The sequence below is a fragment of the Jaculus jaculus genome, chromosome X (genome assembly GCF_020740685.1).
Source record: "Jaculus jaculus isolate mJacJac1 chromosome X, mJacJac1.mat.Y.cur, whole genome shotgun sequence".
Taxonomy (NCBI): domain Eukaryota; kingdom Metazoa; phylum Chordata; class Mammalia; order Rodentia; family Dipodidae; genus Jaculus; species Jaculus jaculus.
The window spans coordinates 47062052-47085230 of NC_059125.1; the positions used below are offsets into that span (position 1 = coordinate 47062052).

The 23179-nt window shown below is 37.6% G+C and overlaps 1 protein-coding gene across 5 annotated transcripts in view; it reads left to right on the forward strand.

The window, feature by feature from the left end:
* The window catches only part of Kdm6a (lysine demethylase 6A), a 189039-nt gene extending 175221 nt beyond the window's left edge, over nt 1-13818 (forward strand). For 4 of the 5 annotated variants that reach the window (XM_004665765.3, XM_004665769.3, XM_004665768.3 and 1 more), the window contains 3 exons: nt 10160-10286; nt 12267-12437; nt 13494-13818. In XM_004665765.3, the coding sequence (XP_004665822.1) occupies nt 10160-10286; nt 12267-12437; nt 13494-13523 (328 nt within the window). In that variant the 3' untranslated portion in view covers nt 13524-13818. Of the gene's footprint in view, nt 1-10159; nt 10287-12266; nt 12455-13493 lie in introns of all 5 variants that reach the window. The other variant, XM_004665766.2, reaches the window with a different exon arrangement.
* Nucleotides 13819-23179: the final 9361 nt, after the last annotated feature.

Here is a 23179-nt window from a genome sequence, read left to right on the forward strand (position 1 = left end):
TCAAGTGGACAGTAGCAACAGGAGAGTGTGCCAAACACAACAAGGGGGAGCTGGCTATAACAAACACCCATAATCCTGCCCCCAACAATACACTGCTTCCTGGAGGTGTTAATTCCCAAATCTCCATCAGCTGGGAACATAGCATTCAGAATACCTAAGTTTATGGAGCACACCTGAATCAAACCATCACCTATACTTCAAGCACTTGAATTATACGGGTGGGTTCGCTCTTTCTTTTCTTTCATCTTGATTTTGTTTCTTTCTGAGGTAAGGTCTCACTTTATCCCAGGCTATCCTAGAAAACTCTCTGTGGTCCCAGGATGACCTCAAACTCACAGCATCAAAAGTTCTAGGATTAAAGTCATGTACCACCACACCTGACTTTATGAGCCATTTTAAAAGAAAAAATATCAAAAGTGCAATGAAGAAAATAGTCTCTTTCCTTACCTCTTTCCCCAAATTACTGCTATTCTTGAATACTATGAATTGACCATTATTTTCCTAAGTAAATAGTAAGTCATTCGTACCATCTGCAAAAGATGCAAGCAAAATTTACCTTGTGCTTTCTTATCATCATACCTGGCTCTACCCTGTTCTTTTTATTTGCTCATTCATTAAATCTTTTTAAAAATATTTTATTATGTGAGAGATTGAGGGAGGGCAAATAGAGAATCAGCACACCAGGGCCTCTAGCCACTGCAAATGAACTTCAGAAGCATGTGCCACCTTGTACATATGGCTTTACATGGGTCCTGGGGAATCAAACTTGGGTCCTGTGGCTTTGTCAGCAAGCGCCTTAATCACTGAGTCATCTCTCCAGTCCCCCAAAATTTTTTTGCTGGACTGAGTTAGTATGCGTGTATTGTGTTACATGAAAAGGATTTAGTTTTCAGACAACTCCAAATAAATGGAGAAACAGTCAAATTATTTCAACATGTGATCTCTAATGAGCTACTGGGAAGGAACAGAGAAAAAACACAGGGGAAAACAATGAGAGAGGAGAGGAGAATATTCAAGGGAAAATGTCACCAAAGAGACATAACAAGTATGCAGTATCTTTTCCAGATCCCTTCAGGCCAAATGTGTTTGGTAGTTCACAATTTTTTGGACCTACAAAGGCAATAAAGTACATTTTAAATAAAGTTTACCCAACCAGCAAGAGTTGCAGTATCCTGGAATCAAACACATTACTTATTTTGTAGTACAACATAATAAATAGTCACACTAATGAGCTATGTCAAACCTCTAAATAATTCTAGTTCAAGTTTCAACACCAAATTAGTTTTTGAAAAATTTGTTGTATTATTATGAGCCTATGTTTTTACTTAGTGATTTAATAATGGGAAATAGTGGTATCTCTTGCTATGACCTACTAATACCTCATCATTTTGAGAATGAATTACTTGTACTCTTTAAATGTTTAGTCCACATCACTCTGAATTTTTTTTTTGTATGCATTCAAGTTCAAGTTTTTAAGGGTCTTTCAAATCCCTAGAGTCCTTTATCTGAATATGTCATTTTATAAATCTCTTCTGAGTTCTACAGTCTGGCCATTTTACTAAAATAACACTCCTATTCTGCTTTACTTTTCCAAATATCTCTTAAATTGGTGTGAGGCAAGAATATTCATTGTCTTGATTATATCTTTCATAAAGTAATGTACTTGACTTGAAAAGGTCACAGCTACTAACTTTTTATTTCTTTTCTGTTGAGAATTTTAATATGAAAATACTATAATTTGTTCATAATCTTGACCCATTACCCTCTTTTGTCACCCTCCCTCACACCAAAAAAGTGTATATACCATATATTGCTAAAGAACTTCATTTCTCCTTTAGATTAAGCTTAGGTGTCTCTCTTAGGTTTAGGCTTTCATATTAGTTGGCAATTGTAGCTTTAAACTTTTTTTGCTATAGTTTTCAGGCATCACATTGGTTACATTTGATAACAAGAGATCTTTAGACTTTTTGGTTTTTCTTTTTTTTATTTTTTTATTTTTTGTTATTTTTATTTATTTATTTGAGAGCAACAGACAGAGAGAGAAAGAGACAGAGGGAGAGAGAATGGGCACGCCAGGGCCTCCAGCCACTGCAAATGAACTCCAGACGCATGCGCCCCCTTGTGCATCTGGCTAACGTGGGTCCTGGGGAATTGAGCCTCGAAGTGGGGTTCTTAGGCTTCACAGGCAAGCGTTTCACTGCTAAGCCATCTCTCCAGCCCCTTTTTGTTTTTTCAAGGTAGGGTCTCACTGTGGCCCAGGCTGACCTGGATTTCACTAAGTAGTCTCAGGGTGGCCTCAAACTCTCGGCGATCCTCCTACCTCTGCCTCCCAAGTGCTGGAATTAAAGGTGTGCGCCACCACACCTGGCTTCTTCAGATTTTTAATATTTATAATGAACAACGTTGCATCATAGATTGCTTAGCAGCAAGGGAAGTCTTAAATGGAAGACAGATGACTTATAGACATGTATTAGGAGGTATTTGCTACAGTTTAGATAAGGATAGAGAAGATAGAGGGTAAAATAGACTTCACTTAATGATCAACTAGTCGTGCTGATTATAGGGAAATCTTTATTGGTAGACTTTGGCATGTGCCATCCATTGGGACATTGGTGCTTGTTAATTCAGTTATGAGGTAAAACAAAGATATAATGGGTTGGACACAGGGAATGGGATGATGATTATTATTAACATTGTTAGCTGTAGCCATGCAGACAGAGTTTGAAGTCTTCCCAGATAAGTTAGACTTTTGTTTTAAGCTGTTAGAAGAGTGCATGGTTCTTTTGTATTAGAAAGGGGTTTTGAGATTATATATTTATAGCTCTCAGATGGCTGATAAGTAATCATTGCTCAGGTTATAGAGTGTTCTGAACTATTAGCTGTTTTAGAAGCACAACAATAGCCACTCAAAGAAATAAATTTTAAAAACTTGAACGTTTTTGTTTCATTTAATTGTTTATATGAACAAAGTATTATTTCTTAAAATTTTTGATGGCATATATTATACAAATGATGAGTTTCATTATGACATTTATGTACGTGAATATATTTATAACATTATTATTTCTAACAGTTGTGTTGTGCTAGTATCTGCAATGATACTTGATGTTTCTTTGTGTTCATCTGTCTTTCTTCTGCTTTGTGGTACTTAGAGATGATTCTGGAGGTACTTGGTACTGTTCGTAGATGGTGTAGGGAAGGGAGTATATGTAGCTCCATAGTAGAGGTCTTGCCTAGTATGCCCAAGACCCTGGATCTAATCCCTAGTACTGGTAAGGAAATATAAAGATATTTTATTCCATTTTAGAATATCTTACTCACCTCTAAAATATATAGAATTAATGTTTAACACATTGCTGTCCATACCTAACCTTCTTTTCCCTGAAAATATTAATTTGAAACATTTTTAACCTGACAGAAAAAAATGGAAAAAAAATCAGTAAAGACACACCTATATTACCTCATTTGGTGCATAACATAAGTTCTGGCCACATTTACTTAATTAAGCAGTCTGTATAGACATATCACACACACTTTTTGGCTGAGACACGTAAAAATAACTTGCAGGCACTATAAGGGTCCTGCAACTTCATAATTTTTTATCTAAGTGTATCATTTAGTAAGTGTTTTCAGATTTCTGCAATGCAGCCTCTTTTGTTGTTGGTGGTTTTTTTGTGGCAGGGTCTTTCCCTGTGTACAGCTCTAGGCTGGTCCCAAACTCACAGCAATCCCTTTGTACCTCAGCTTCTCAACCTAAATATTTTTATAAGGATATGCTTCATAAGCATAAGATTATTTGCCATATCTAAGACATACAAAGTTGAATAGTATAAAAGGAGAGCATGTAAAACCAAAAAAAATAATAGATTTCATCAACTATGTGAAAATTTCTTTTTGTTTTTTGAGATAGGGTTTCACTCTAGCCCAGGCTGACCTAGAATTCACTATATAGTCTCAACTGGCCTCGATCTCATAGCTATCCTCCTGCCTCAGCCTCCTGAGTGCTAGGATTAAAAGTATGTGCCACCACTCCTGATCCTTTCTTAGCTCTTGGCCTCACTTCACCATACCACCTTAATGCAAGATTTCATTCATGTGTTTATCTCTGTCTTCTGTAAGTTTTGTGTACATATTTATAATCATTATTTTAAGCTCTGTCTCTGAAGTTTCCTCTAGATAGCTCTCATGGCAGTCTTCTTCTAGGGGCTTTCCCATCTGGATAGAAATAGCACATTGATCAGGTCTTCCTAACACAATTGTATTAAGCTAGTATCTGCAATGGTGTTTGATGTTTCTCTGTGTTCACCTGCTTTGTGGTGCTTGGAGATCATTCTGAAGGTACTTGGCACTGTGCCTGGATGGAGTAGGCAAGGTGTACTCAATTTGGTTGTAACTGTGCTCACACTTAAAACTGAGACTCAGCCCAAATAAGAGATTGTCAGTGCCACCACTATGAGAAGAGGAAACTTGCTGATAGTTATCCAGGCTCTGGAGCCTAGCATGAGTCTTAGCACCAGTGAGGCTCATCTGCACCCATGAGTTGAAGGGAATGGGATTCCTAAGGAGAATCTGAGTGCTGGAATTTGATTCCTAAAGGGAATCTATTCCCCCCCCCTTTTTTTTTTTTTTTTTTTTTTTGTTCTTTCGAGGTAGGGTCTCACTCTGGTCCAGGCTGTCCTGGAATTAATTCTGTAGTCTCAGGGTGGGTGGTCTTGAACTCACATTGGTTCTCACTTGAAACTTTTTCTTTCATACATATTACCAGTTATTAACTTATCTATATAATACTTAATAATGAATATAATAATTAAATGTAAATTGAAACAAATGTATTAATTCTACTATCCCTTTAATTACAAGATGTTCTACAACTGTTTGGTCATAATGATATGGAAACTTTAGAGTATTATTTGTTTGTGATAGCTTGAGGACATCTCAGAGCCTTATCTCTGCTGTTGGGTAGACAATAAGTTAGGGTCCCAGACTGACATTGGTGACACAAAACTTCCACTGAATCGGAGGCCTCCAGGCTCTTGCCATATGAATTCAACAGATGGAATCCACAAACCAGAGGATAAGGTACAGAAAGATTTTACTAGACTATAGATAGAAATTAAAAAGAAGGAAGAAAGGCAGAGCTCTTATCCAAGGAAGCAAGATGAGACTTGAGAAGACCACCTCAAGACTCAGGATGGGTTTTTTTTTTTTTTTTTTTATGAGCCGGTGAATGGGTGGCTAGTCTAGTCAGTGAGGTCTTGATGTCAGGTGTCTGGAATCAGGATTTCTGGGAAAGGGCAATCAATCTCTAGGAGGGGCCTTCTCAAAAAGGATCCCCAGGAAGCAGAGATTAAGAAAAAAAGAAAAAGAAAACCCAGATTTTCCCCCTACACGCTCCAAGACATTTCATTGCTTTCAGGACCCTACTACCCCTAAACTGTTTCAATAACCACTAGTCCCAATAACTGAATTTCCCCTAACTCTATGCATAGATGATGTCCAAAGCCATTCCGTAGTTAGCATGGATACCCTAATTCATGATGTTCTTCTAATATGCCACTGGAGTTTAATATATGATGTTTTTAAAAAAACTTGGCCATATAAAATCTAAAGTCCATATTCTTACGGCTAGTATATTTTATGCTTGTTTTTCTATTCTGGACGTTAAAGTTTTTAATCCACTAATTGTATCATTGAGATTTTAATCTTCAGCCATGTGGTTGGTTTAATTGAACCTGTTAGATGCCTCACTGATATTCTGGTGCCAGCTGTTACAGGAGAAAAGAATCTTGAAGTGACAAGTAGGAAGAGTGTTTAGGGACTGGACAGATGGATGGTTCAGCAGCTAAGGCACCTTCTTGCAAAGCCTGATGCCCTGGGTTTGATACCCACATAAAGCTAGATGCACAAATTGGCACTTTATCTGTAGTCCATTTGCAGTGGCAAGAGGCCCTGTGTGTCCACTCTCTCTGTTCCCCCGCCCCTTGCAAATAAATAATAAATTTTTGAGGGCTCATGTGATGGCTTGTTTTTATAGTAAGAGAACCTGTCAGGGCAAGCAGGCTACCTGGGGGTATTCTTTAAAAACCATTAAGAATTTTAAAGTGCCGTATCTGGTTACCCATGCTTCATCTCTCTCCAACTGTCATTTGAGAACTTACTTTAGAAATTTGTCACATTGTCCTTTGAATGTTAAAGGAATCCCCTATGTTCTGCTATCCTAACTTCTATATAGTATCATTAATGGCTTCATTCCCATTACTGTTTTGCCCCAGAAACCTCATTCTAAAATTAAAGTTTTGTTTAAAAGATGTTTGAGCTGGCCATGATGGTGCATGCCTTTAATTCCAGCACTCAGGAGGAAGAGGTAGGAGGATCACTATGAGTTTAAGGCCACTCTGAGAATACAGAGTGAATTTCAGGTCAGCCTGGGCTAGAGTAAGACCTTACCTTGAAAAGCCAAAAAATAAATTTAAAAAAAAAAAAAAAGATGTTTGAGGGCTGGAGAGATGGCTTAGCAGTTAAGCACTTGCCTGTGAAGCCTGAGGACCCTGGTTTGAGGCTCGATTCCCCAGGACCCACGTTAGCCAGATGCACCAGGGAGTGCATGCGTCTGGAGTTCATTTGTAGTGCCTGGAGGCTTTGGCACGCCCATTCTCTCTCTCTCTCTCTCTCTCTCTCTCTCTCTCTCTCTCTCTCTCTCTCTCTCTCTCTCTCTCCCTCTCCCTCTCCCTCTCCCTCTCCCTCTCCCTCTCCCTCCCTCCCTCCCTGCCTCTTTCTCTCTCTCTCTCTGTTGCTCTCAAATAAATAAAAATAAACAAAAAAAATTTTTTTTTAAACTTGTTTGAAATTTTGTTGGAAAAATGGTTCTCCGCACAATCACAATAATCCTGTATTGCCTTATGATATTCCTGTTTTGTTTTAAATAACATTCCTTTTTCATTGAAGGTACCTTTCCCTTATCTCCTCTTCCTGTTCTTATCTCAGTTATCTTCAAATTCAGAAATTTCAAATACAGTATTGGAAAACTACCAAGATTTCTGTATCCCTCGCCTCCTTTTAGTGTCAATGACATCTAAATCTATTTATCTCTGCCCATGTGTTGACTGTATTGTACATTTTCATTCTATTACTTGTGAAGTCATCCTTTAGGATACCATCTCACTTCAAGCTTCATCTTTTCAGATCAGTTTTTGGCTAGATTAGATTCTGTTGTGTAACCTCAAACTTACCAAGTTGGTGCTGCCTTGGATTCAAGGCCCAGACTTCCAGAGATCCTCCTCCCTCTACCTCCTGGAATTAGAGGTGTGCACACCACCTTCAACTGTCCCTCACCTTTTGTGTGGTTTTTCAAACAAACAGCTAAAACAAAGGGTTTGCGTGTCAAAGAATTGACTTTTTCTAATTTCTGGTGCTGTTGTTAAAATGCATTTATGCTAAAAAGCATTTTTCATCTACAGTTTAGCTACGGATTCATTGTTTTGCTTTTAGCAAATTCTAAATTACCAACAGGTATGACTTACTAAAATTAAATAAAACTTCAACTCAGTTTTTGTTGTTGTTGCTGAGTGTTTGGGAGGAAGGGACTCTTATACTCAGATTTTACATAAAATCAAAATGCAGGGATGAACAAAGGTTTTTCTGTTCGGTCAGGAATATTGTATCTGTGTCTTCCTCAGGATATTAGCCCTGAATCTCTTTACTTACTGGTTATTTTTCCTTATTATTCAATTGAAAACATTGATTTCTCAGTCTTCTCATTGCCCCCATCTCTAAGTTTTCCATTTCAACCGCAGGACAGAACTGTAGTTTTTTTTTACTCATTTTCATAAAACTAAGGTTTTCTAAAATTCTAGTAGCACACAAAAATTATGGAGCTATAATTCCTGAATCATACTATTCCTGATTTACTATAAACTGTAGTCTTAACTGCCAAAGTAGTTAGTATCCTTGGAGATTGAATATTCATTCCTTAAGTAAAGAATGGAAGAGTCAGAATGACTTTGTATTTTGAAGAAATTGTGACCACGCCTAAGAATCTCCTCTTCGCTAGAAAGATAGGGAGGGAAGGAACAAGAATTGGATCTGAAAAAAATCCAACAGAGTATAGTGTGACAGTGAAGAAACCTGAGATTCTCTATTTTTATAAACTCCTAATTCAACTATCTTTTTTTATAGTATCTTTTTTTCATAGTAATTCAGCTACTGTCAGACCATTACTTTCCATTTGTAATGTAATGATAACCATCTTGTGGCGTGGTTAAGGAACTTAATTGGCATAATGTATGCAAATTACCAAATACTTGTTCCCTGTCTGGTTCCTATTTTTTATTAATTGTTTTTGTTTTTCTGCTCATGTGGGGGAGCATATTTGAATTTGCAACTCTCCCACAGGTATCTATAGTTTTAGAGATTATTTTCCTGATAAAGGAAAATGCTGTTTTGAAGCTCTGCTTGGAAAACTTGTGGGGTAAGATTTGTTCCTTCAGAGGTGCCTGAGGGAAAAAGAGGGGAACAGTTGCTTTTGAAGAGCCTAAGATGTAGTTTGAATCTTAGTTTTTACTTGGTACCTTGCCTGGTACGTATGTTAGGTTTGATGTAACTACAGTGAGTAAAGCATGATTGTTTTCAAATAAGTTAATCAAGAATTACAGAAACCAAAAGTGAATTCCATGGTATATGATCCTTAAGGAACTGGCTTACAAAGTTGTTACATGTTAAGTAAGTTTATAGTGAAATAATAACATTTTGAATCATGTCCATCAGATTACTATAATACATGTGTGCTCTGACATAGTTAACCTAGTAACTTATGAAGTAATAGGGAAATAAAAATTAATTAAATGTTTTTACTTCTACCTTGAATTTTAATTGTTTGACAATCAAATATTTAATTAGTGAATATCCTATCTATAGCAGGCTCTGTCTTTGGCTGTGGATATGGATGAATAGACAACAGAAACAAATAGACAAGATCTTTGCTTTCAAAACAATAAATACATTTCTTTAGGATATTTTCATTGTCTTCCAAATTCCAAGAACTGAAAAGTGCTTTAGAGATTCATCTTGTACAAAGTCTCTTTTCAAATGAAAAACCAGTGTTAAGTTTCACAGGAGAGTAAGAGGATCTAACAGACAATTCTAAGTATTTTCAGCAGACTGTAGGAATATAAGCACAAATTGGGTGAATCCACTGTATGAGTCCTAAGTATGAGTTTAGAAAAGGTATAAGTTACCCCCCAAAAAACCTCAATTGTGTTAGTGTAAAGTGATTCTACTATATTATCTTCAAGTGCAAATGAAGAAATACATCTGTTTTTTCTTCACTGTAGTTAAACCAATGTTGTATCCGCTACTTATTGAAACTATAAATTCTTCTCTGTTTATAGACTCGAGTTTAAAAGCAAATACACACGATGTTAATGAGTGTAGGTAGTGCTTCTTGCCTTTACTAGAATCATAGCTGTTCTTGTCAGGAATTCAAGCCCCTTGCTTCAAGGATGAGGAAGTTGACTCTTGCAGAGAGAGGTTAATTAACTTGCCCCAAAAGAGCTAAAATTAGCAATTCATATTTAAGATTAAAACCTTTATGTTGTGATATGCAGGCACCAGTTAATCTCAACTATAAATGATCTGATATTGTCATCCTCAGCCCTAATGAGTATTGCCTTGTTTTAAGTCTGAGAATATCTGAAAAAAATCACAAAATAGCCTGGGCATAGTGGTTCATGTATGAGCTCCCCAGCATTTAGGAGCCTGAGGCAGGAGGATTGCCACAAGTTGAAGGGCACCCTAGAAAACAAAGTGAGTTCTATGCTAGCCTCAGCTATAATGCGAGACTCTTATCTCAAAAACACACCTCTAAATGTAATGGTAAAATATAGACAGCAGACCCAAGTTTCTTGGCATTATTTCTGATTACTATATCCTTGTTTTGATTTTTTTGAGGCAGGGTCTTGCTGTAGCTCAGGCTGACCTGGAATTTACTATGTAGTCTCAGGCAGCATCAAATTCACAGTGATCCTCCTACCTCTGCCTCCCAAGTGCTGGGATTAATGGTATGTGCCACCATGCCCTGCTAATTAGTATGTCTCTGATTCTTAAGGGGAAAAAAAAGTTCAGTATTCAGTTCCTGGTCACAAATAATTTTCTCCTACAATAGGTATTGCCTTCTGAGAACTCTGAAGCAATGTCAGACATTGAGGGATGCTCTCATTGCTGCAGGAAAAGAGATTATATGGCATGGGAGGACAAAAGAAGAGCCAGCTCATTACTGTAGCATCTGTGAGGTAAATAACTGTTCTTATCCACATGTTTATAAAGCTGCTTGCCCCCTGCACTTCTGATTTCTATTTAGGGTTTTCTTTTTTATCTATACTTTAAAAAATTATTTAAGAGAGATAGAAAGTGAGAATGGGTACACCAGGGTGTCTAGCCATTGCAAATGAACTCCAGATGCTTGAGCCACCTTGAGCATCTGGCTTACATGCATACTGAGAAGTCGAACCTGGGTCCTTAGGCCTCACAGGCAAACACCTTAACCACTAAGCCATATCTTCAGCCCCTTATCTATATTTCTATGTAATACATTTTTCTGTAATCACAATTGTGTTCACTTTTATTCTCTTCAGTATTAATATTTAATCTGATGATGTAACCTTTCATTAATTATTAATTTACTTTGAAAGTAACAGATGATAATCAGCAAAAAAGTTTAGTCTTGAGATTTTTTTTTTTAAGGTTGGAAACCATCTGTGCAGTGCTACTAAACTAAACTTTATATAGTTTGGCATAGCCATTTGCATACTGATGTATAGTATTCCCAGGTACTGTCGAGAGAAGCGGGAGCAAAAAGTATGCGGTGTCTAGTCTGGAGGAGTTTATATGCTACTTGGAGAAGACAGTTGTAAACGATTAATTGTACTATACATGAGACTGTGATGAGTGTACTGGTGGACATACTGTTAGAAAAATGCTAAGAGGAAATAAGTGATATAATTTTCTTTCCTAGCAATAAGAGCTCACCAAAAAAAGAAAAAGAAAAAAATTAGTTGTCATCCCTTGAAGAGTATGATTTCAGTGGGCTTAAATAAAAATGGTGAGGGCTGGAGAGATGGCTTAGTAGTTAGACACTTGCCTGCAAAGCCAAAGGACCCAGGCTCAATTCCCCAGGACCTATGTAAGGCAGATACACAAGGTAGCACATTCATCTGGAATTCATTTGCAGCAGCTGGAGCCCTGGTGCTCTCGCGTGTGCTCTCTCTGTTTCTCTTTCTCTTTCTCTTTCTCTTTCTCTTTCTCTTTCTCTTTCTCAAATAAATAAAAGTGATGAGGGAACTGTCATGTGTTAATGGAGCAGCATGGACAGAGAACAAGAATGTTTTTAGTAAAGGGCAAGCAGGACTGTTGGAGCAATACTGGTGTGTGCCTATTCCACTCTGTCTAGGCAATATGCAGGTCTTGGTACATCTTGAATATGCTTTCAAAGAATTTGATTTATTCTAAGATCATTGAAGCCAATAAAAATGTTTGAGCAGGCAACAAAAGTTGGATGAATATTTCACAGAGAGATGTGGTTGGAGAAAACAGAGATAGTAAGCTATTACAGTACTATTGTAAGAAGTATTCCTTCTGACAAATATTCTGTAGTAGAACCTGGTGATAGGACTATCAAAACACTGAATTTTTTTTTTTTAATACTTAGAAAAAATCCACAGGACAGCCTATCAAAAGACAGCAATGAGGGATAGTTTGAAGAATGCTCACAATTTTTTTTAGCTTAGATCACTAAATTCAGATCGTTGCTCATTAGTAGTAATGAAAATTGGTGAATTCTGGGATTTTAAGTTTTCTCATGAGAGTTTTCTGTCCTTGAAAAGGGATTAGCCATGCATAAGGATATTGATGATATATTCCAAATGCAAAGATGAATAAAATTGTCATTGACTTTGAAAAAATCAGTATGTGGGGGATTAGCATCCAAACACCGTATTCTTTAATGGAGTTCGTCATGAAGACATACAAGGAAAATAGTGATCACTAAGTTTTCCCTGCAGTTCTTATGACTTTGCCATTCCTTTAGGTTACTCCTCTAAATATGCATAACCATCACATCTTGAGTTTTGATCTCAGCCATGTTGTATTGTTTTTCATGCCTACTCAAGTAGAAATGACTGTACAATTCTGTTAAAGTAGAATTATATGATTATACTAAAACAGTACAATAAATACCATCTGTATTGAATCAGTTTTTCATTTGTATAAAACAGGTGGAGGTTTTTGACCTGCTTTTTGTCACTAATGAGAGTAATTCTCGAAAGACTTACATAGTACATTGCCAAGATTGTGCACGAAAAACAAGTGGAAACCTGGAAAATTTTGTGGTGCTAGAACAGTACAAAATGGAGGACCTGATGCAAGTCTATGACCAATTTACATTAGTAAGTGAAATCAACATGTGAGTACATAGTTAGTTGGGTTGTGAGGCAGTAGTATTGCTTTGCCACCTGATAAATAGGTAATAAAATATGTAACTTTTCCTTTGGCTCATCAGATGAAGGTATATTCATAATGCTTCTTCCTTCACTTCCAATTATACCTATGAAGTTCACATACCAATTTTGCTCCCCCCCCTCAGGTTGAAGCCAGCCTAAATACTATTACAATTTTATTTTTAAACCTTTGTGGACTTTAGAACACTATCATAATCTTTTATATATCATTTGATCTTAATTAATAGAATGTTTGTGTACACAAAGTGAATCAGAAAGTGTTCAAAATTTTGTACTGACATTTTATTTTAACCACATGGGAATATTTGAAGATTAACTTCTAAAAGTCAAGTGTACTTATAAGTTACAATTTTTAATTTTAAGCAGCAGATAGATATATAGGGGGAAACATTTTACTCAAGCAGATCAATAGCTTTTGTTTTTTGTTTTTGTTTCTGTTTTTTGTGGGTGGTATGAGGTAAGGTCTCGCTGGGCTGATGTGGAATTCACTAGGTAGTCTCAGACTGGCCTCTAGTTCTCAGCGGTCCCCCTGCCTAGGCCTCCTGAGTAGTATTAAACGGGTACACCACCACACCTGGCAGAAAGTGACTGTTTTTAAATTTAGCTCCTGATACTTTCTTGGATAGTCTTCAAGATTGTTTGAAAATTATCTAGAACATACTAAACAAAAGATCCCTGAGGCCGTCATGAGTGAAATTGTAACTAACTTGTTAGTTTATTGTTCTAAAAGCCTTTATCTGAAAATTGTAAACTAAACAACATCTCAAGAATTTTTTTACTAATTGGGGAAGAATAACAAAAAAAGGAAATTGCAGGTACAGTGAGTAGGGTAATGGTCGTTATGATCGAGTAGCCAGGTGGGGGGAAGATGGTATAGAAGGCTGTGGCAAGGCTGCTGAGAATTATTTCCTCCAATTTTTTAAATTTTATGAACAGTTTATAAACTAAGAAGCACTACTAACATTGCCTTACTTTTCCTTTTAGGCGCCTCCATTACCATCCGCCTCATCTTGATATTGTTCCATGGACATTAAACATGAGACCTTTTCTTCTATTCAGGAAGTAACCCAGTTCTGCACCACTGGTTTTTGTAGCTATCTCGTAAGGCTGCTGGCTGAAAACTGTGTCTATGCAACCTTCCAAGTGCGGAGTGTCAACCAACTGGATGCGGGGGGGAATAGTGCTCCTACACCAGGAATCTCACCAAGCTAATCAGCTGAACTTCAGAAAAAAAAACAAAATAATAATTTTCATGTTTTGTATATATCTGACAAAACTGGCAACATCATACAAACTACTGACTTGAAGACAACCTCTTTTATATTTCTCTATTTCTGGGCTGATAAAATTTGTTTTCATCTATCTTTTCCCCTTCAGAATTTTCCTTGGAAAAAATACTAGCCTAGCTGGTCATTTCTTTGTAAGGTAGTTAGCAATTTAAAGTCTTTCTTTGGTCAACTTTTTTTTTAATGTGAAAGGTTAGGTAAGAAACTTTTTTACTGCTTTTATGTTTTTCTGTCTTGTTTTAAAACCATGAAGATTATTACACTTTTGGTTCCTAAATAAAATATTAACAGCCAAGTCACAAAGATAATGTATTGCACATAGACTAAGGAATAAACTTCAGATTTGTGATTTTTGTTTCTAATCTTGATGTAAATTTACACTATTTATAAATACATATTTATTGCTTGAAAATATTTGTGAATGGAATGCTGTTATTTTTTCCAGAATTACCTGCCATTGAAATTTTAAGGAGTTCTGTAATTTCAAACACTACTCCTATTACATTTTCTATGTGTAAATAAAACTGCTTAGCATTGTACAGAAACTTTTATTAAAATTGTTTAATGTTTAAAGAGTTTTCTATTGTTTGAGTTTTAAAAAGAATTTATGTACAGTGCCCAATTTTGTTCACTTTTCAGATCTGATTATATATATTTTATATATACTTATGTCTGTATATATAATATATATAGAAATCTGGATATATATGTGTAAAGATTTAGAACTTAAATTTTTCTCGTTTTAAGTTTTACATCTATGGTAGATTTTTGAGGTGTCTACTGTAAAGTATTGCTTACAAAAGTATGATTATTTTTAAAAAATATATATGGTATGTATCTTCAAGATCTACAATGTCAGACTGGTTTATTGTTGGATTGCAACTACTGCAATAACAGACCAATAAACAATTGCTGCCAAAAAAAAACAGTATACTAGAAAACAAATAGTGATTTAAAGGGAATGTTACATGGGCTTGAAATCCTGTATATCATTTAGTAGCAGTGTATATGGGGGGGGGGGGGATACCAGAACCAAAAAACTATTTAAGTATGCAAGTAAGTTAGGAGACAAATTTATCAATGATAGGCAATTTGGAAATCATGGTGAACTGCTCACATGACATGGGATAAGTGTCAACAAATTCTGTATCACTAGTAAAATGTATCAAGCTATATCAGCATTCACAAATCAATGCTCACTAATACTGGTATTTCATTTTATAATAGTGGCACTTTGCATTTGTACATCTCTTACTTGAAGTATTTGGTATACATTTTCAAGTTACAATTTGTTTTCATCTTGAAAATTTTCCAGGAGGCATTAGGGAAGAATTAAATTAAAGGGGATTTGTAGTCCTGTCTGTTGAAATACCATGCTAATTACATTAGTCAAGTATGTCCTCCTGAAAACACTTAGAAGACTGAAAGCATGGTGGTATTTTATTTAATTTGTTAATTTAGTGAATATTGAATGTCTATTAGCAGCATTCATTTCTTATAATTTCAGAAAGAAGTAATTTCAAAACTATTTTTGTTGTGGAGTACGAGTTCTTATCCAAGTGCTACTCAGGATCTTTAATTATGAATATTTTATTTATTTATTTATTTTATTTTTTGGTTTTTGAGGTAGGGTCTCACTCTAGCCCAGGCTGACCTGGAATTCACTATGGAGCCTCAGGGTGGCCTCGAACTCATGGCAATCCTCCTACCTCTGCCTCCTGAGTGCTGGGATTAAAGGCGTGCGCCACCACGCCCGGCTTAACCATGAATATTTTAAATGATTATGTTGTAAAATCTCCTACTTAGAAATCATACAGGATGAAAGAATTCAAGGCAAACACTTTTGCAACCTAAAATTGGAAACCAACCTTCAAGAAGCAAAGATTATAAGAATGCTAAAGCTATATGTAAATGTTTCTTAACTTGTCTGGTTTATCATACTGACTTTGTCTTGTGAGTTTGTTAAAATTGTTTATTGTCAAAATGAATATGTCATCTTACATTTAGAAAAAGTTTTATATCATCCACATTTGAATTAGTATGTCAAAGATTAATGCTAGGAACTTAGTCTTTAAGTGGATAGAGGATAGGGAGTAGAAATCAACATTATTCCAGGAAAACACCTTTTCATCAGTTTAGCTTCCTTTATAATTTGCATTTCTCAGGTTTTAGATAATCATACAATGTACAAAAAGCATTGTTGATACAAACAGAACAAAATTACATTCTTTTCTCATTGACACTACTAGGTGCATAGGAACTCCTTACTAGCAATTTAGTTTGCTTGACCTAGCTTCTGCATTTTCTAATAAATCCTGTCAAGGTTCCAAAGTAATTGATAATTAGGACCTTCAAAATACTAGCAATTGGCCAACTGAAATTTAGAATCACATAATGTTGATGCCTACTAAACATGCAGTATTAAGTTCTGCACATTTTCTTTTAGTTCTGCTTATTTACCTTGTATATGAACAAGCATGATTCCTGCCTTCTGCCCATTAGCATGTAAGAAAGGACATGCATATAAATATACCATGGAAAACGGAAGGAAATATTGAGGGTGAGTGACACCAGGGCTTGTAATTTTGCCTTATCACATCTTTCAGGGCAAGATAATTGGAGAATTCCAAGTATTTTGACTGAGGTTGAAAGCATGTTAAAAGACACCTTGCGAAGCAAGGACTCAATGTTGGAAGATTGTCCCTGCCATGCAAATTCAACCTGTAGTTAAAATGGAACCTGTACTGTATTTAAACAAGTCACTAAATGTAGAGTGGTCCTACTGCCTCTTGTTTGCTTTGTTTTGGTTTTGCAAGTTAAGGTTTCTCTCTAGCCCAGGCTGACCTCGAATGCATTATGTAGTCTCAGAGTGCCCTCAAACACACTGCTGGGATTAAAAGTGTGCACCATCATGCCCAGCTTCTGGGTTTTTAAAACTCAGTCTAAAAGAGGTTTTATTGCCTCAACTTTTTTTGTCTATATTACTACATTACCAGGACTTTTAAAATATTTTTAAAGTTGTGTATTTACTCGAGTGTTTGTGAGTGCAATCATGCTGATGTACGGAGGTCAAGACAACTGAGGTTAGCCCTCACCTTCCATTTTGTTTTGGGGCAGGGCATGATAGTTTTTCTCCATTACTTTTATGAACGTATGGAAAATAATCCTGTCTCCACTCCAGTTTCCAGCTTTTGTGGGGAGTCTGGAGATCAAAACTTAGGTACTCAGAGTTATCTCCCGAGCTCAGCAACTGATTTTCTTAAGTTTAGAACAAAACTGATGTAAAATTTCAAAGAAAGGACTTATTTCAATCATGTTAATAATTGAGTCAGAAATTTAAAATTCAATTTGACTTTAAGTAAAAAAAAAATTAAGCTTCTTTTAAAGAAGTCTAATGATTGAGGAAGATGATATGAAGTGCTGAATTAGATTTAAGATCTAAAAATGCAAGTGAGGGAAAGAACACTCTTAAGTTATTTTCCTTTAAATTCAGGTGAGTAAGTAGGATTCATTCCAATTCCAAGGGCTAAGCGTGAAATCCTGGTCAGACAAGCCGTGGGCTTCTGTATTTGATCCTGAAATCAGCAGCTAATGATAGATTCGGGCTGGAGAGATGGCTAAATGGTGAAGGTACTTGCCTGCAAGGCCTGATAACCTGGGTTCAATTCCCCAGTGCCCACATAAAGTCAGATACACAAAGTGGTGCATGCTTCTGCAGTTTGTTTGCAACAGCTGTAGGCACTGGCACACCTCTCTCTCCAAATAACTAAAAAGAAAAGATTCACAGTAATAAGCAAGTAAACCACAAAACAGCTGTCCTCTGTAGATGCTGCTAACTATGAACTTGGCATTGCATCTGGATTCATTCCCCACTGTTTAGAATGTGGATTACTGAAGGCTCTCTAGAATGCACTCTTTTGTTGGTTGAGGTGTCTGGCACTCTCCACACAAACTGGTCTTTGTCATAAATCATGGGAGAGCATCTTGGTCCTGTTGCCTTATAGTTCCCATTCTCTAAATCTTCCTTGGTGATGAAGTTCTCCCCACACAGGCAGGAGTACAAATATGTCTCTTGAGTACCACCATGCTCACTGAGAACAGCACAGGACTAGTTCCCCTAGCCACAACCTAGCTTTGCAGGCATAAGCTGTGACCTAGCAACATCGCTGCCCAAAAGCAAGAACATTGAGGATATTTTTGAAGCTCAAAACTACAAGGAAGGGCTAGAAAGATTGTTCAGTGGTCAAGGCACTTGCCCGCAAACCCTAATCACCTGGGTTCAATTCCCTGGTGCCCATATAAAGGTGGATGCACAAAGTGTTGCTTGCATCTGGAGTTTGCAGTGGCCCTGCCACACCCATGTTCATATTCTCTCCTTGAAAAAAAAAAACTAGAAGGAAGTAAGACAAAGCACAAGTCTACAGGACTCAGGGTATATGAGTGCTGTTCACATGTGAGGAGTTCTGAAAACAAAAGATAAACCTTTTTTTCTCAACTTTTATTAACATCTTCCATGATTATAAAAAATACCCCATGGTAATACCCTCCCTCCCCCCACTTTCCCCTTTGAAATTCCATTGTCCATCATATCCCCTCCCCATCTCAATCAGTCTGTCTTCTTTTGATGTCATGATCTTTGCCTCCTCTTATGATGGTCTTGTGTAGCTAGTGTCAGGCACTGTGAGGTCATGGATATCCAGGCCATTTTATGTCTGGAAGGAGCATGTTGTAAGGAGTCCTACCCTTCCTTTGGCTCTTACATTCTTTCTGCCACTTCCTCCACAATGGACCCTGAGCATTGGAAGGTGTGATAGAGATATTACAGTACTGAGCACTCTGGTCACTTCTTTCCAGCACTATACGTTCTGAGTTGTCCCAAGGTCCCTGCCATCTGAAAAGAGAAGATTCTCTACCCAAAGTGAGAGTAGCATTAATATAAGGGTATGAATATTAAGAGAAGTGCTTACTGGGCAGTTTGGTAAGCATAGTATATACATTTATCCAGACATCAGCAGATGTTACACCCCTACGGCTCATGACTACCCATGTTTTAAGTTTTCAGCATCAGGGATGTATTCCCTCCCATGGAGCGGGCCTCCAGTCCAATTAGAGGGTAGTTGGTTTCCACCATGGTAGACATGCCACTATTGCATTTGTTGGCTCATTTGGCCTGGCTGGCCAATTATAAGGCTTGCAGTGTCCACTGTTGAGTATCTTCACTGGTGGTATCTCTTTCTCCCATTGAACTACATGTACAATGGCTTCTTCCAGCTTTCTGTCAGCTGGTCTACATGGAGGAAGTTATCAGCTCGGTTCCAGCAGGATTTCTCAGTGACCTTGCAGCCCAAGTATGTGGAGTCTTCAGCAATAGGGTCTTACCATTGATTCCTGGTGGGAAACCAAAGGCCTCGGCAATGGCCTATAATGTTTTGGGGGCATCAGGGACCTCCCTGGCCAACACCTCACTGGAAGGTATCCCATCCCTGGCACTGAAAATTTTCTACCAACGATCTATGGCTCCTAAGTGTTCCATTGTCCAAAACCGGAGGATTCAATATGATCTATTTATACCCTCGTAGATTTAGATTAGCCCTCCCTCCACCTTTCCTTTACTCAATCTCCTCGCCTGACCTCACTTTGGACCTCCCCCATTAATCTATTCTTCTACTTACATATATACAATACCATCCTATTAAGTACCCTTCTCCCTTTCTCTTCCCTTTATATCTCTTTTTTAACTTACTGGCCTATGCTACTGAGTTTTTCCTTCTCACACAGAAACTCAATCATCTGTAGCTAGGATCCACATATGAGAGAAAACATGTGGCACTTGGCTTTCTGGGCCTGGGTTACCTCACTTAGGATAATCCTTTCCAGATCCATCCATTTTCCTACAAATTTCATAACTTCATTTTCCTTTACCGCTGAGTAGAACTCCATTGTATAAATGTGCCATGTCTTCATTATCCACTCATCAGTTGAGGGACATCTAGGCTGGTTCCATTTCCCAGCTATTATAAATTGAGCAGCAAGAAACATGGTTGAGCACGTACTTCTAAGGAAATGAGATGAGTCCTTAGGATATATGCCTAGGAGTGCTATAGCTGGGTCATATGATGGATCAATTTTTAGCTGCCTTAGGATCCTCCACAATGATTTCCACAATGGCTGGACCAGATTGCATTCCCACCAGCAGTGTAGGAGGGTTCCTCTTTTTCCACATCCCTGCCAACATTTATGATCCTTTGTTTTCATGATGGTAGCCAATCTGACAGGAGTGAGATAGAATGTCAATGTCGTTTTAATCTGCATTTCCCTGATGACTACGGGTGTAGAACATTTTTTAGATGCTTATGTGCCATCCATATTTCTTCTTTTGAGAACTCTCTATTTAGCTCCATAGCCCATTTTTTAATTTTTTTAAATCATTTTTATTTATTTACTTGAGAGCGACAGAGAGAGAAAGAGGCAGAGAGAGAAAGATTGAGAATGAATGGGCGTGGTAGGGCCTCCAGCCACTGCAAATGAACTCCACATGCGTGTGCCCCCTTGTGCATCTGGCTAATGTGGGTCCTGGGGAATTGAGCCTCAAGCCAGGGTCCTTAGGCTTCACAGGCAAGCGCTTAACTGCTAAGCCATCTCTCCAGCCCCATATCCCATTTCTTAATTGGCTTGTTTGATTTCTTATTATTTAACTTTTTGAGTTCTTTGTATATCCTAGATATTAATCCTCTATCAGATACATAGCTGGCAAAGATTTTTTTTCCCATTCTGTAGGTTGCCTCTTTGCTTTATTCACAATGTCCTTTGCAGTACAAAATCTTTGTGATTTCATGAGGTTCCAGTGGTTAATCCATGGTTTTATTGCCTGAGCTATTGGGGTTATATTCAGAAAGTCTTTGCCAAGACCAATATGTTGAAGGGTTTCCCCTACTTTTTCCGCTAGCAGTTTTAGAGTTTCAGGTCTGATGTTAAGGTCTTTAACCCATTTGGACTTAATTCTTGTGCATGGAGAGAGAAGAATCTACTTTCATCCTTCTACAGATACATAAGATAAACCTTTTTTATAACTAGAAGTATAAATTTTAATGTAACTATTAATAGTCACATTAAATGTTAATGGTTTATACACACCAATAAAAGGACAGTATCCAATTGGTTGAAAAAGAAAAGCTGGAAAGAAAAAAAAAAAAAAAGAACAAAGCTGGGCCATGGTGGCCCACACCTTTAACCCCAGCACTCAGGAGGCTGAGGTAGGAGGATTGCTATGAGTTTGAAGCCAACCTGGGCTGAAAAAAAAAAAAAAAAAGGCTGAAATTATCACTGTAAGTGGAGGAAAGGTTGAAAAATTTATGTGGAACAGACATTGGAATGCTGATGTAGCTATACTAATGCCAGACCAAGAAGACCTCAGAACAAAATATATATAGTAGGACATTATTAAGTAATTTATTGGAGTACTTAAGAGCAGAACCAATATAATGACTATATTATGAAGGTGATTGTTAAAGTGGTTTACATGGTACAGGCTGGGTAATCCAACAATGGCTGTCAGCATGCTGGAGAGGCTGAGAACCCAGTAGCTCTCCAGTCCACAAGGCTGGATGACTCCCAAAGTGGCACTGAAAGCCTGGAGAATTCCTAGAAAATCACTGATCTTCAGTCCACATTGAAAGACTGAAGAAACAGGGTTCCAATGTCAGTGATGAATGGCAGCAACCAGGTAGATGGATTTACCAGCAAGGAACACAAAAGTAGGCAGTCAAAACCACTTCTTTTCCCTCAGATCTCTGTCTGGACCACTGCTGGAAAATCAGTCTTTGAGAGGGTCTTCTCCCAACCTCAGTTAAATCTCCCAGAAAATACCTCCTCATACACACACAGAGGCAGGTCTCTTATTTGATTTCTGATCCAATCAAGCTGCCAGTCGAGGTTAACTGTACAAGGAGGAAAAGGTTAATTCGTCCAGAATTTATAAAAATTTTAAAGGTGGATGCACTGAATGAGAGAGCTTCAAAACACTCGGAACAAAAATTCTTACAATCCAAAGAAAATAGGCAAACCCATAAATATGAATGGAGACTTCAATATTCTTTCTTGAGCCAGCCAGGTATGCTGGTTTATCCTATAATCCCAGCACTCAGGAGGCCAAGAAAGGAAGATTACATTAAGTCAAGGTCAACCTGAGTTACATAGGGAGTTCAGGTCCACAGTGTGAAACCCTTTCTCCATAAGATAAGAAAGACTTAGTAACAGAGGGAAGTAGGCAGAGTATGATAACTGAACCTAAATAACACTCCTGACTTATCAACTAACAACCTAGCTTTCGTTTCTTTCCTGTTTTTCTTTTTACTGTTTTCAGTGCTCATTATTCTCTTGGGTAAATTTTGTATTTCTATTTTTTTCATTTTCACTTTTGGGGAGGGGGTTGTTTTTAGAGGTCGGGTCTCACTCTAGCCCAGGCTGACCCATGGAACTCACTATGTGGTCTCCGAGTGGCCTCGAACTCTCAGCAATCCTCCTACCTCTGCCTCCCAAGTGCTAGGATTAAAGGCATGCACCATCACGCCTGGCACTTTTTAAAATTTATATATACACATTTTATATAGGTTGTATTCTTGTATCTCCTTACTCCCAGTCTCCATTTCCCTGAGGGTCCTCCTCAGTAGGGTCCTTGGTGTTTGTTCACTGTGGGATAATTAGGGCCTCTGTTAGTTTTTTTTTTGGGGGGGGGGGTCCGGGGAGGGACTATATCTCACAATATTTCTGCCCACCCTGTGGCTCTTACAATCTTCCTTCCCTGCTTCCACAACAATCCCCAAGCCTTGGGTGTGTTAACAGTTTGTTTTTAGAGTTATGTTCCCTATAGCTTCTGTATTTCCATTACTATTATTTCAGTTCACCTCCATGTTTGTTATTCTTTCCCTGGAGGTGGTGGTTGGGCAAGCATTGAGAGGAATATTCCTGTTTCTTCTTCCTCTGAAGTTTCTCCTGGGCCCCAGTAAATGTGGTGAGCAATCAGCTTTCTTATTGAATTGGTAGATCCTGGATCCTCCCCAGTATTCTGTACCATCTGTAAAATAAAACACATTCTCCAAGCAAGAGTGAGAGAAGCTTTGATTAAGAAGGATATGCATATAATTCTTTAATGTTTATTAATATTATTAACAAGATGTTTCATATGGATACATCATGAGTTGGTATCCTCTTTTCCCTCGTCCCTGCCCCCATTCCGCTGGGGACCTTCCTCAGTAGAGTTGCAGGTATTCCCCATAGGGTTGTAGTTTATGTGTTGTGGGAGCAGTAGTTAGTTATTTTGGGAGGAGGGAATGTCTCTGGGCAGGATGTCTCAACCTGAGGCTCTTACAATCCTTCTACCCCCTC